Here is a 12,304-nt window from a genome sequence, read left to right on the forward strand (position 1 = left end):
AAAAAAACTCAACAAAACTTGAAAGGTTGAAAGAAAAGCCCTAAAGTGAATTACTGAGAGTTAATTGCCTGACTCACGACAGGTTTTTCTTAAGCTGTGTCGTTCCTTCAAAAATTAACTTCGGAAACAGAACTCCCTATAGCCAGCTCTTCTAGGCTTCATGTAGGAGTTATTCTAAAAGCAAGATTGCATCTTCCAGCAGATTTTGTTTTTAATTAAACAATTAAAAACGACTCCCCCAGGACATGGAAGTTATGTCTAAGGGAGAAGGAAACAGAGATTTACACTCCCGAGATTTCTGATCACAGGAAAGCAGTGACTCGCTGTACCTCTGGCAATTTTTTGTTTTCAAATTAGCATTACGTAAGTGAAATTTTGTGACTCCCCATTCTGAAAACAAAGGGGAATATTCCAATTACCCTGATGCCTGGTGCAAAGCTTCCCTCTCCATGAAGAGAATTGAAGTCGCTAAAAATCACTGTGCTGTTCCTAGTGGAGTAGAAAGACAAAAGTTGTCCAAACCCTAACTATTTTTGCCCTGAATACACTTGACTGCTGTCTCATTTACGAGCTCTCACAGCAGAAAAACCTAATTTACCGCGAAGTTCACAATGTACACATAAGTCCATGTAACCTGGTTTACAGAATCGTGTAGACCTTTTCTTTGTGTATACATTTTCCTGGCATACCTTGTGCATATACATGTGTATCCATGCATTCGTACAGTGCATGCAAACTTCTACATGCATCCACCTAGATACAGAGGCACACCGAAACACACTGCCTTGGGTTTGTCTATCTGTCCGTGCAAGCAGCCGCACCGATTACACGGATCTGCGCCTGTGTGTACATCGGGATGCCCTCGCTCCGATCACCCCGAGACCAGCACCCGACCCCTCTCCCTCCTTGTGACGAGAGCACCTCCAGCCCCGGGCGGTGGGGGGGCTTTCGGCAAGTAATTGTGGGGTTTGGGCGTGAGGGGATCCCGCAAAACATCACGGGGATCCTTCCACCGGCTACCCTGTCCAGGGCATCGGGCTGGTGATGTCGGGGAGAATTCCCGGCTGCCGAGTGACTGCGGCTGCCGGGTTTGCTGCTCCCCCTCTCTTGTGTGCGTGTGTGTGCGCCCGCTGGGGCGGGGGCAGGGTTCACTTCCCGGCTCCTCCACTTGCCGGCGAGGCGGGAACCTGTTGGGCAGGGAGCGGGGACGAGGTGCTCTCCGATGCGGGGCGGTCCCCGGCAGCGCTCCGGTGCCGCGCTGCGGGGCTGGCTGCGGGCAGGCGCTCCGGGGGGGGCAAGGTGCGCCCCTTCCCCCCGCCCCGGCCCGCCCCCCTCCCGGCCCGGCCCGGCCCGGCCCGGCCCGCCCCGCGGCTCCCGCGGCCCGGCGGGGCCCGGGCTGCTCGGCGCTGTGCACCGCCCGGGGGGCACGGCCAGCGCCAGCCCGGGCAGCGGGAGAGGCCGCGCCGCTGCTCCCGGCTGCTGGCTGCCGGCTGAGGGGACGCGCCGCAGCTCCGCGCCCGCTGAACACCTGTCAGCCCGCGGAGCCTGATTTATACCTGGCCTCTCCGCTGGGGATTTCCCCCTCGTTCCACTTCTTCTTCAGCTTTTTTTTTTTTTTTTTCTTCTTTTCCCTCTCGCCTCCCCCCTCCCTTCTCGGAGCGTTGTGGAAGAGAGTGTTTTCTTCAGGGTATTAAGCTGAGAATACAGAGGAGGAGAGGCTCAGACCTTTACCTCACTGCCTCATTCTCCCTTCCATGTGAACGTTCTGCAACGTTTCCTTCATCCTGCCGCACCTCTCACCTGGCCAGCGCTGTCCGGACCATGTCCGCTAAGCTCCTGCCGGTTTTCTTCCTCCTCTCAGTGTTCCACGCTTGGTAAGTCTGCGCTCCCCTCGCCTCCCCTCCAGCCCCTCTCCTCTCTGCCCCGGGGCTGGAGGGCTGAAGTCCCAGTTGCCGGAGTTTGCACAATATTCGGCACCCAGGAAGAACAGTGGGCTCTCCCCACCTTCTTCCGCGCCGTGCCGGGGCTCTGTTCCCAAACGCTGCTAACCCGGCTCCCATCCTGGGACCCGCCCGGCACCGGGTGCGCCCGGGGCGGTGGCACCGCCGCCGTCCCTTCCCGGCCCCGCGTGAAGCCGGAGGTCGCCCGCGGGGGCCCTGTCCTGAGCCGGCCCGGCAGAAAGTTTCCCCCTCGGGCGGCTGCCGGCACCCGGTGGGACAGCGGCTGGAGCTGCCCGGGCTCCCCTGGCGGCCCCAGCTTCCCTCCACGCCACCCCCGGGGGATCCGCGGGCAGGGTCGGCGTGAGGGATGAGCCGCGGGGTGCGTGATCCCCTGGTCCCCGCCTCAGGGCCGGGAAGGGGGTCCGGTATCCACTCTTAGAGGCCAGAGGGGCACAGCCGGCAGCGTCAGCCCCGACCTTTTGGATTTCGGTCTTTTTGGTTGTCCGGGGCTGTTGTACACCCTCACAGAATAACTCAGGCAGAGGGGTCAGCTCCGCTCCCCCTGAAGGAACCAGCACAAACCAGGCTACAGGCATGCTCAAAGGCCTTCCCCTGTCCTCCTTGGCAGCCTGCCCCACACCTGAGTGGCGTCTATCTCCTAAATCCCCACAGGAACTAGAGGATGCTTCTTGCCAGCCTCCAGAGCAGGTGTGGGACACACCTATTGCAGGAAAGAAACCCTTTCCTGACAACCTCTCAGAGTTTTCTAGACTTCCTCCCCTGCAGTTTATGCACAGTCTCTTCTCTGTCTCCTTACAGAATCAAAACGATGAAGAGTGGGGAAAGGCATGTAGCCTTTTTTCCTTCCTAGTTTGAGGCTGGCTTGTCATCACCCTGTAGTTATTTCTCTGGATCACAGGAATATGAGAGGAATTGCCAGTCACCTGTAGGGTTACAAAAGAAAAATGCAGCCTCAAGTGCCTTGAAGGAGCACTATTGCCTTAACTATGTGGAGACAAGCAATGGAAGGGAAATAATAACTTCTTAAGGGAGAAAGCAAAAAAGCTTGAAAAATACATGTCTAGTGTATTAGTCTGATCCACTGTGAAACCTCTTCCACCACCAATCTTAATCTAGAAGATAGGTAAGGATTTAAATGGTTTGGAGGTACTTTCTAGGAAAGAAGCTGCTAGAGTGAGGGGATCTAAAAGGTCTGACAGTGCTTTGTTAGACTCTTGTTAGTGACTTGTTTTAAAGCAGCATCTCCCTGAAATAGGAATCATGATACTGCTTGAACTCAGTTCTCATTTCCAGGTGCAGTCTGAATGCCTGTGGTAAAGTTGTGGTGGCTGCAGCAGCAGAAGACATATGAATTGTCCTTCTTTGCTATCAGCAATTCAGCACCATTGCAGAGCTTCAGCTCGGAAATATCAACCATGTATGTTTGGAGATGATACCTCCTTTGAGAATGGTTCTGTAACCATTGAGGAGTATTAAGACACAGGGCTTATCATGAATCTGATGGAAAAAAAAAATTCTCCCAAAATCCTCTTGATTTTTTCAATGTTCATTGGGTGAATTAGAAAAAGAAAAAAAAAAACCTCAAGTTTTTAAAAAATACAGCCCAATAACAGAAAATTAGTGGTTGTCTATTCAAAATTTTGCCCTAAGTTTTCTCTGCTTTTACAGCTTAGTTATATGAGCTCACTTCAGAAAATCCCCAGGGTCTAGGTTTAAAAATTATTTTTCTATAGAAATTGTGCCTACAGCAATTGCAAATTGTGAGGTCATGTTAAGTGATTCGTGGTTAATCTTTAGGGGCATATTGGCTGTAAAGCAGTTTCAGTTTAAAGTTTCATTATGTTCTCAAATTGTGGTCTTCGAGCAATGTGAGGGTCGATGATGCTCTGTGATTAAATTTTTATATTTGTATCAGGTTTTTTTATGTTCACATAGAGTATTTATCAAGTCTTCTGGACATCTGAGGTATTTTAAAATACACTGGTGTCATTATGGAGAAAAGGAGAAGGAGAGAAAGAAAGTTGCACAGATGTGTGTAGCACATCCCATGAACAAACAAGGCTTGTTCCTCTCATTCTCCACTGCTTTGCACCTCACATAATCATTGACATTTATGTAAAAAAATTGCAAAATTATATCATATCCCCTGGGCAATTGCAGGTTGAAATAACACATGATTCCTTACATAGGTTCCACCACTGAGGTTATCTTTTCTTCTAATAACTTCATCTTAGTCTGTCATAGATTTTCTCCAGTGAGAGGCATCAAACAGATTTGGTTTCTAAGATACCAAAAGATACATCTGATGAAGATATCGTCTTCAAATCAACATTTTAAAGTCCGTGCACAGAAAGCTGCACAAATGAAATTAGTCTTGTGTGAAAATAGCTCTTGTTGTGATTTCTGGCCAAACTGTAGTTTCATCACATTTGCATTAATATAGCCTTAAAACAAACATAATCCACCTATAAATGAATAAAGTTGCAACTCTTGGTGTAGTACTGTTTCTAATAAAAGTTACTAAAGCTGCAGGGAAATTCAGATTAATTTATTCAATGTGTTTGTGTGCTTGTGATAATCCATCTCAAATTCAGGAATGAGCTCTTAATTCTAAGCCTTGTAATACATTAAACTCTGAAATTCATGCACTGAGAATATAATAATTTATTAATAGGATAAAATGATCAGGAAGTATTAACAGATCTGAATTTTTAATACTCTTATTAGGCTTTGTGCAAGAGATGAATCAGTTGTCTTGATGTATTAATAAAGTAATACTGCAGATGTTCGCTCTTTGTAAAAGTATATTGTAAACTAGTCAGAATAGGTTCATTAAAATACAGGATATAAAATACTACTCTGATAGCTGTATTATCTTCTAGAGTATAACTTTTTGAAGACATTTCCAGAAGACAATTTCTAAACAATTGTCAGTCATGACCCATCCACAGATACTCAACAATTGTTAATGGGAAAATCCTGTTGCACCTGTTGCATCCTGCTGCATCCTGTTGCATCCTATTTTAGTAATGTAAAATAATACCTGTTTGTTTCATTTGTTTTGCAGTTCTAGAAAGGTCGAAGACGATGAATATGAAGATGGAACAACTAACCAAAACTGGGTTTTAGCTCCAAAAACACAAGATACAGATGTGACTCTCATACTAAACAAGCTGTTGAGAGAGTATGACAAAAAGCTGCGGCCAGATATTGGAAGTAAGTACTTCTTTCTGCACAAGTGAGGATAAGCTTCTCTGGATGCAGAGTAGATATGTTACTATATTCTGGAAGTGTGCACAAGTATCTGGGGAAGTGTAGATTAAGTTTTTTTGGCTGAAGTTGATTTCCAAGTATTTTAAAAATGCTAATTCTCACAAGGAAATCTGGTGGTAGCTTGGGGTCCTAAAATTTTGCTGGTTTGTACAGAGTTTGTGTAAGGATATGGAAGGGCTAATCCTTAAGTATTCAGCAGGTCTTTGGCAGAGGAACACACCTCTTTTGTCATCCAGTCCATGTTGAAAATCTCACACTCTGAGAAGCAAACAAAACCTCAGCATATCAAAACAGAAAGTAGGACACAGCAAGAGAAGAATGTGCACCTGTTCTTTTCCTGATCCTGAAAGTTCTGTTCCTTAATGCAGAGAATAATGCACTGGGATTTGCCTGTGTATAGGGCAACTCCAGAGATGATCTTCCACAAACCAGCAGACATCTCCAAAAGAAATCTTACATAGTCAAAGTGTCTCATGGTCAGCACTACTACATATAAGTATGAAATTTAAATAAGAGCCTGTAGGTACCTGCATATTACCATCTTGGGCTACTATATTGCTTTAACTTGTATAATGAGGTTTCAAATCAACTGTGGTTTTTTGTTTGGGTTTTTGGTTTTTTTTGTTGGTTTGTTTCTTTGTTGTTTTTTTTTTTTGTTGTTGTTGTTTTATTTTGTTTTGTTTTTAGTTCTCCACCTATTGGAGTTATGCCATTTTTTCTCATTTTTGCACCCCTACAGCATATTGGCTGGTAGCACAACTGCTGCTCAGTTTGTTCATAGCAAGTTTGTATGACAGCAATCGGAGAGAATTTGTCATTTATATTTACTGTACCTTGCATGCGCTTCAGGACAAACTGAGACTGAGGAATACTCAAAATAATCACATAATATAATATATAATATATTTTATATATTTTGCTTTCCCTAGATATTTGCAGGGATTAGAGGAGCATTCCTACCACTGATTATAAGTGCAATTATTGTTTGCTAATGGCACATGTATTGATATGCTTTCTAGGTGATCCCTTTGGATTGGTTTAGAGGGAAGTAAGAGCCATCTATATGTATTCATCATTACAATTATGAGTATTTCATAGCTACACAATAATGCAACAGTTGCAGAAAAACAAAGACTATCCTGTGGTATTAAAAAGAGGGTCTGTTTAGTTCTTTTTTATAGCTATTACTTTGATTTTCCATAGTATTTACAAAGATCATATTTGATAGATGTGTCTGTTTTTATCCCAAAGCGACATTTATCTCTCTCTACTTCGTTTGTCATGCTGGATTTAGCTATCTTTAATATCTGATGAAGAGATGCTTTAACATACTTTCCCACCTATATCAACATCTGGAAGACAGTCTTAGACAAATTTTTTGATTTATTTTGTACACTGTGTCCTCAGATCACTGACTTAAGGCAGAGCGAATTACATTATGCTTATGTGGGGCAAAGCAATCACTCCAAGTCCCCATATCAGTTGCCATAAAATCAGTAGAGGTCAGACATAACTTACAGCTCTGGGAAGTCATTGTTACCAAAATAATTCTTTTTGTGTCTCCACAACATTTTGTTTTTGAGAAAGGAGTCAAATTACACAGCTGTTCATGTATCAAACAGATCTTATAGTTCTCAACTACATCTGTTTCTATCAAGCATCTTGGCCTAGGCTGTTCTTTGTCTTTGATAGCAATCTGGCTATTTCAGAACCTGTGCTGAGTGTTGTTCAAATGCTACAGAAGTCAGTTCATCTGTGCTTCCTCCCCTGGTCCCTCTTTGCACCTCTCCTACCTTTGATGCAGATAAATAACATTGCCCTTTTGAAGTTGTGGAGCTGTCGCATTTGGCAAGGAGAACACAAGGGGAATGCTAGAGAATCAGGCATTACAGATAACTTCCCTGAATTGCTGGCTGGTGCCTCACACACAAACACATTGTCCTTTCCATCTGAGAGCTGGTTATCCTCCTAACAAGGTGGTTGACATGTCCTGGCAACAGAATTGTCTTGCTGTCCTGAAGGTCTCAGTATTAATACAAATACTTTAAAGCATAATACATACCAGCTAGAGCACCAGGAAGAAAAGGTAGTGTGCCAGGTAACATAGACCATACAATAAGAAAATGCATGTTTTGGAAATTAGAGGAAGCATGGAGTGAACCAGTAGAAGAGGTGAGAAGTGATTCCCAGATTCAAGCAGAAGTTCAGCCAATACTGAGGGTTAAATCCAGGACTCATATACAGTCACCTACTCACTAGGGCCTTTGCATTAGCATGGTACTGCTGGGAAGTAAGTTGTCTGACCCACAGGGAAGGGACACTCACCATTTCATGTCACACTGCTCTTCACTCAGTTTTTCAACCATTTATTGCAAATCCACTATTTCTAGCAGTGTGTAGCTTTAGCTATTGTCCTGAGGAAATGATCTTTGTTCTGAATGCAGTCAGAAAGGCTCAGGAAATACTTTCCACTTTTTAAGGTTAGGATTGCCAGTTTCAGATCACTTGGGAAGACACTTCTGCAGCCCAAAAAGGAGGAGAGAAGGAGAAGACTGTGGTGAATAAAATATATCAAAGTGCATGCTGGCACAGGCAGTGACTTCTCCGTGGTTTTCATTCTTCTCAGGGCAACTGATATTTTGGCTAGCTCAAAATAGAGTCCTACCTGGTACAGGCATATTCTGAGTGCCCTTTTGCTGTACTATGGGCACTGGCATTGTCAGCAATCTCATCTCCTCCAGGCCAGCAGTACAGCCATCAGTGAGGGCACTGTGACCACCTAGCTACCCTCTTTCCTCCTGGCACCCAAGCATATCTAAACCACTGTAAAGAGTGTGTAGGTCACTGCTTGCATGCAAGACTAGGACTTGTTTTTTTTTTCCCCTCATCCTGGCCTATGCTTGTACATAAATGGCTGTTGCTCAGATCATAGGCACAATCTACACTCAGCATTTCAGGCATCACCTGCAAGGTTCCAAGCCAGGATTTTTGAGTGGATTGAACAAACTAAATATTAGGCAAAACAGCTAACCTGTGAAGGCTATTAGCAAAGTGATACCTTTACAGGACCTGTCTCGCTCAAAGGAGATTTCCTTTGATCTTTAGAAACAAAGCAGTGTTTTACCAGCAGGGGAATGCCTGACTGCATCCCCTGTGGCCACACATTTGGCAGATTTCTTGTCTCCATGAATATCATGGCTTTGAGGGTTTTTATTTTACTGGTGGTATCTGGAAAGTTTCTATTATACCACAAAAAATACATGCCTTTTTGAATTGGAAAAAAAAAAGAAAGAAAGCACTTTATACTGAAGAGCTAATAACAGTGTACTGATTAGATCAAAAAGAAAAGTGTTTTATGATGTAAAGCATCTATTCACCTATTTTTTTACCAGCTACAATTATAGATCTGAGATACTCAGGTCTTTTGCGTGGTATGAAAGGCACCAATCCTAGAAAAAAACTAAACCAGTTCTGAACTATGAAAGTCTTAACATCTCTTCCACAGGCAGGTATTCTGTGTTTTGTTTCAAAGTGCTTTGAAGAAAAGACCTCTTTAATGGATATGCGTCATTTTCTATGTGCAGGTGCAGTAAGACTTGCTACCCTGCAAGTGTGCTTTTCTCCTCCTATGTCACATTGATACAAATCCTAAAATTTAGTAGAGCAGGTTCTGGCCCTGAAATTTTATTTTCTTTTTATTAATAAAATGAAACAGAAATATTAGGCAAACAGGACGCAGAACAGAATGATGATAATTAGAGCTGAAAATATTTCAGTTTAATTTAGATTCCAGAAATAAACCAGATTTTTGTAATTGATCTTTATTTTTCTTTGATTGACAGGTCTAAAATTTAAATTACAATAAAAACCCCACCACACAAAGAAACAAACAAAAACAAACAAAAGAAAACCCAACAATGAAGTGAAACACAGTTTCCTTCAAAGTCATTTTACTTTAATGAAATCTTCCCCTCTCACCTTCCTTCGTGGACATCTTAGACCACAACAAAGTTATGGAAAAGAACAGCTACCTTCAGACCCTACATGGTTTCAAGCTTAACTTCATATGGAATATAATTTGCCTCAAACAGAAAATTTTTAACTAAGTTGAAAGTTTTCCAGTCAAATTTCCTGAGTGACCTTATGTGTGGAAACTAATATGTAATCTTTTTCTTTAATTGTGAAAGTTACCAATCAAAAAGTTAGTATATGTGAGGTTTCTTGTGGAAGAATGGCTATGTGAGAGGGGCTACGTTCTGGACTAAGAATTGGGAGGATGCAGCTAATCTGGGTCCCTGCACTTGCAAAACACTGTGTCTTTGAGCATGGCTGTGGTACAATAACAAGTCGTGAGAGAGACATGAGAAAAGAAAGATGTAACTTCTAAGGTATGAGGAAGAGCTGATATTGTAGTATAGCCAATAGATTGCTTAGCTTGCAGAATATGTATGAGCTTATTACTTGTTGTGCATAAAAGTCTGATGCTCTCTTCAATAAACGAAGCTTGCTAAACACTCATATTGAGCGTCCAAGTTTCCCCCACTGCGACAGTTTCTGAAATGTGCCATTAGTAGTGGGAGGGAAAAAGCCTCACCCTAGATTAGGCTTTGAATGGCAGAGTAGTAAGGCAATTTGTATTTCATATTTACATCTTCTCTTTCTCAGATGTATCCTTACATTAGGGAAGCCTCTGAATTGCATATGTTGAAGAAAGCTTCACCAGTCTGTGTTCTGAGACATTTTCAACAAACACCAATTTTGAATTTTGCTTTTAAACCAACCTTCCTTCCTTCCTTCCTTCCTTCCTTCCTTCCTTCCTTCCTTCCTTCCTTCCTTCCTTCCTTCCTTCCTTCCTTCCTTCCTTCCTTCCTTCCTTCCTTCCTTCCTTCCTTCCTTCCTTCCTTCCTTCCTTCCTTCCTTCCTTCCTTCCTTCCTTCCTTCCTTCCTTCCTTCCTTCCTTCCTTCCTTCCTTCCTTCCTTCCTTCCTTCCTTCCTTCCTTCCTTCCTTCCTTCCTTCCTTCCTTCCTTCCTTCCTTCCTTCCTTCCTTCCTTCCTTCCTTCCTTCCTTCCTTCCTTCCTTCCTTCCTTCCTTCCTTCCTTCCTTCCTTCCTTCCTTCCTTCCTTCCTTCCTTCCTTCCTTCCTTCCTTCCTTCCTTCCTTCCTTCCTTCCTTCCTTCCTTCCTTCCTTCCTTCCTTCCTTCCTTCCTTTTCCTCTTGGATCCTCTAAATTTTTTTGATCCTTGCAGCCTCTAGCAGTCATCTGTATTTATTTTTTATTTATAAGCCCAAATAAATTCACTTTGGAATATGAAGTGAATATGACTCCACCAGTTCTAGCTGTCTTGAGAGTCATGCTGGTTATTTTTACTCCTCCAGTATCTTTATAACCATTAGCCATATTTCTGAAGATGAGAGCAGTCTCAGATACTGCTGTGCAGCTCTCACTACCCCGAGTAGGTTTGTACAAGCAGAGCTGGTACAAATAGATGGGCTCATTTGAATCAGCATACTCAGAAGAGTAAGCTCTGTCTGATGTGCTTTATTGTGCTGTTTGGGAGCATTAACAGCAGTCCTCTTTTAAAGCAGTTAAAAGTTTTCTTAGCAACTAATTTAACCAGTTTCTCAGTGTGTGCAAGGAGAAAAACTGTTGGTTGAGAGGAAACAACTCTGTTGGTTTTTAAAGAACATGTCCTTTTCCAGGCACAATCTTATTGAAAATCTTGAGTTCTGAAGCAGTATCACAGTCTTTCTCCTGTCTGACCTGCTTTCCTACCATGTCACACAGAAATGAACCCTGAAGTGCATCACAGGCGATTACTACAGAGGCTGTCAGGTTATTTTTGCTAGCTGCTGATTGCCACACCTGATGCTCTTTAAATTAGCTCCAGCTAGGTTTCCCCATATGTGGTGACAGAGGGCTGCATATTGCCTGACAGATCAAAATATTTTCCAGATTGTAGTGCAGAGAAAGCTGTGAAGTGTCATGCAAGGTCAAATTACTACTTTCTGCTGTAAGTCCTTTTTGGTGCTAGCCTACAAGACAGTGTCAGGCATCTTATAGCATGAGGTAGTGAGAGAGACATTCATTGTTTCAGGATTGATCATTGAGAGTTGTGCCTGGAAAGCCAACTTGTGTGTAAAGGTAAAGCACATGGGAAGGAGAGATGGGGTAAATTCTGTTTGTATTATGGCAGCACTCAGGAAGGGAAAGCCATAGTCCTGGATCCAACTTCTGTAGTACTGGGCACTGCAGAAGATTGTAGAGTTTAGTCTAATTTAGATTTATATGGAAGAATAAACTTGAATGACCTGTTGTTGAGGACACAGAGTGCTGTGGCTAAGAACTGGTAGGAAACAGGGCTGAATATAGTGACAGCTCAATGAAAAAAAATCATAACAAAAAAATCAGAAATGCATTGATTGTTCTCACTGATACTTCTCCTTTTGTTCTTTTATGGTGGGGTGGAAGTGGATTGTCTTCCTTTCAAGGACTTTTGTTCTGATTTAGCCATCTAACTAGAAATCCTCAAGAAGAGGAATGTTCCTGAGGAAAGGATTGCTGTTCAGTGAAGATGAGAACAATCTCTGTTCTAGGTGGGATGATAAAAGGGATTTCTTCTGATTCTGCAGGAGTTCTAATTCTCTACCATTTTCGGGAACTGATGCTTTCTTTTGCAGTGTTGGCCATGAACATTTCTAGAATATTAATAGCAAAGTTAGCAAATTAGGGGTAAACTACTCTATAAAACACTGCAAAATACCCATTTCTGGTTTTTGTGATACATGTTTGAGTTTTGAACAATTACATAAACAAATAGTCTTAGTTTGATGCTGGTCCAGTGCATTAAACATAGGCTCTTTCAAAATCCTGCATGGGAGCAACTCTGATTAGGACTGGATCTTGACAGTGAGCTTTCTTCATGCCTGAATTCTCCTTTTCTGATTGCTTAACCATGGACTGAGTACGGGAAATTTTTACCTTGGCTTTCTGACCTGCTTTGGTTTGCAGCTTTTCAACCCTTAGGGGAAACAACCTACTTTTTATTCATCCTTTTCTTAGGTAAAATTTT

At 43.0% G+C, this 12,304-nt stretch overlaps 1 protein-coding gene across 2 annotated transcripts in view; it reads left to right on the forward strand.

Moving 5' to 3' along the window:
* Nucleotides 1–1,337: 1,337 nt before the first annotated feature.
* GABRG3 (gamma-aminobutyric acid type A receptor subunit gamma3) overlaps nucleotides 1,338–12,304 on the forward strand; it is a 299,464-nt gene continuing 288,497 nt past the window's right edge. The window contains exons 1-2 of one of the 2 annotated variants that reach the window (XM_054654544.2): nucleotides 1,338–1,874; nucleotides 5,029–5,177. In XM_054654544.2, the coding sequence (XP_054510519.1) occupies nucleotides 1,822–1,874; nucleotides 5,029–5,177 (202 nt within the window). In that variant the 5' untranslated portion in view covers nucleotides 1,338–1,821. Of the gene's footprint in view, nucleotides 1,875–3,253; nucleotides 3,379–5,028; nucleotides 5,178–12,304 lie in introns of those variants that run through there. The other variant, XM_077173454.1, reaches the window with a different exon arrangement.

Source organism: Agelaius phoeniceus, chromosome 2 (genome assembly GCF_051311805.1).
Source record: "Agelaius phoeniceus isolate bAgePho1 chromosome 2, bAgePho1.hap1, whole genome shotgun sequence".
Classification (NCBI taxonomy): Eukaryota; Metazoa; Chordata; class Aves; order Passeriformes; family Icteridae; genus Agelaius; species Agelaius phoeniceus.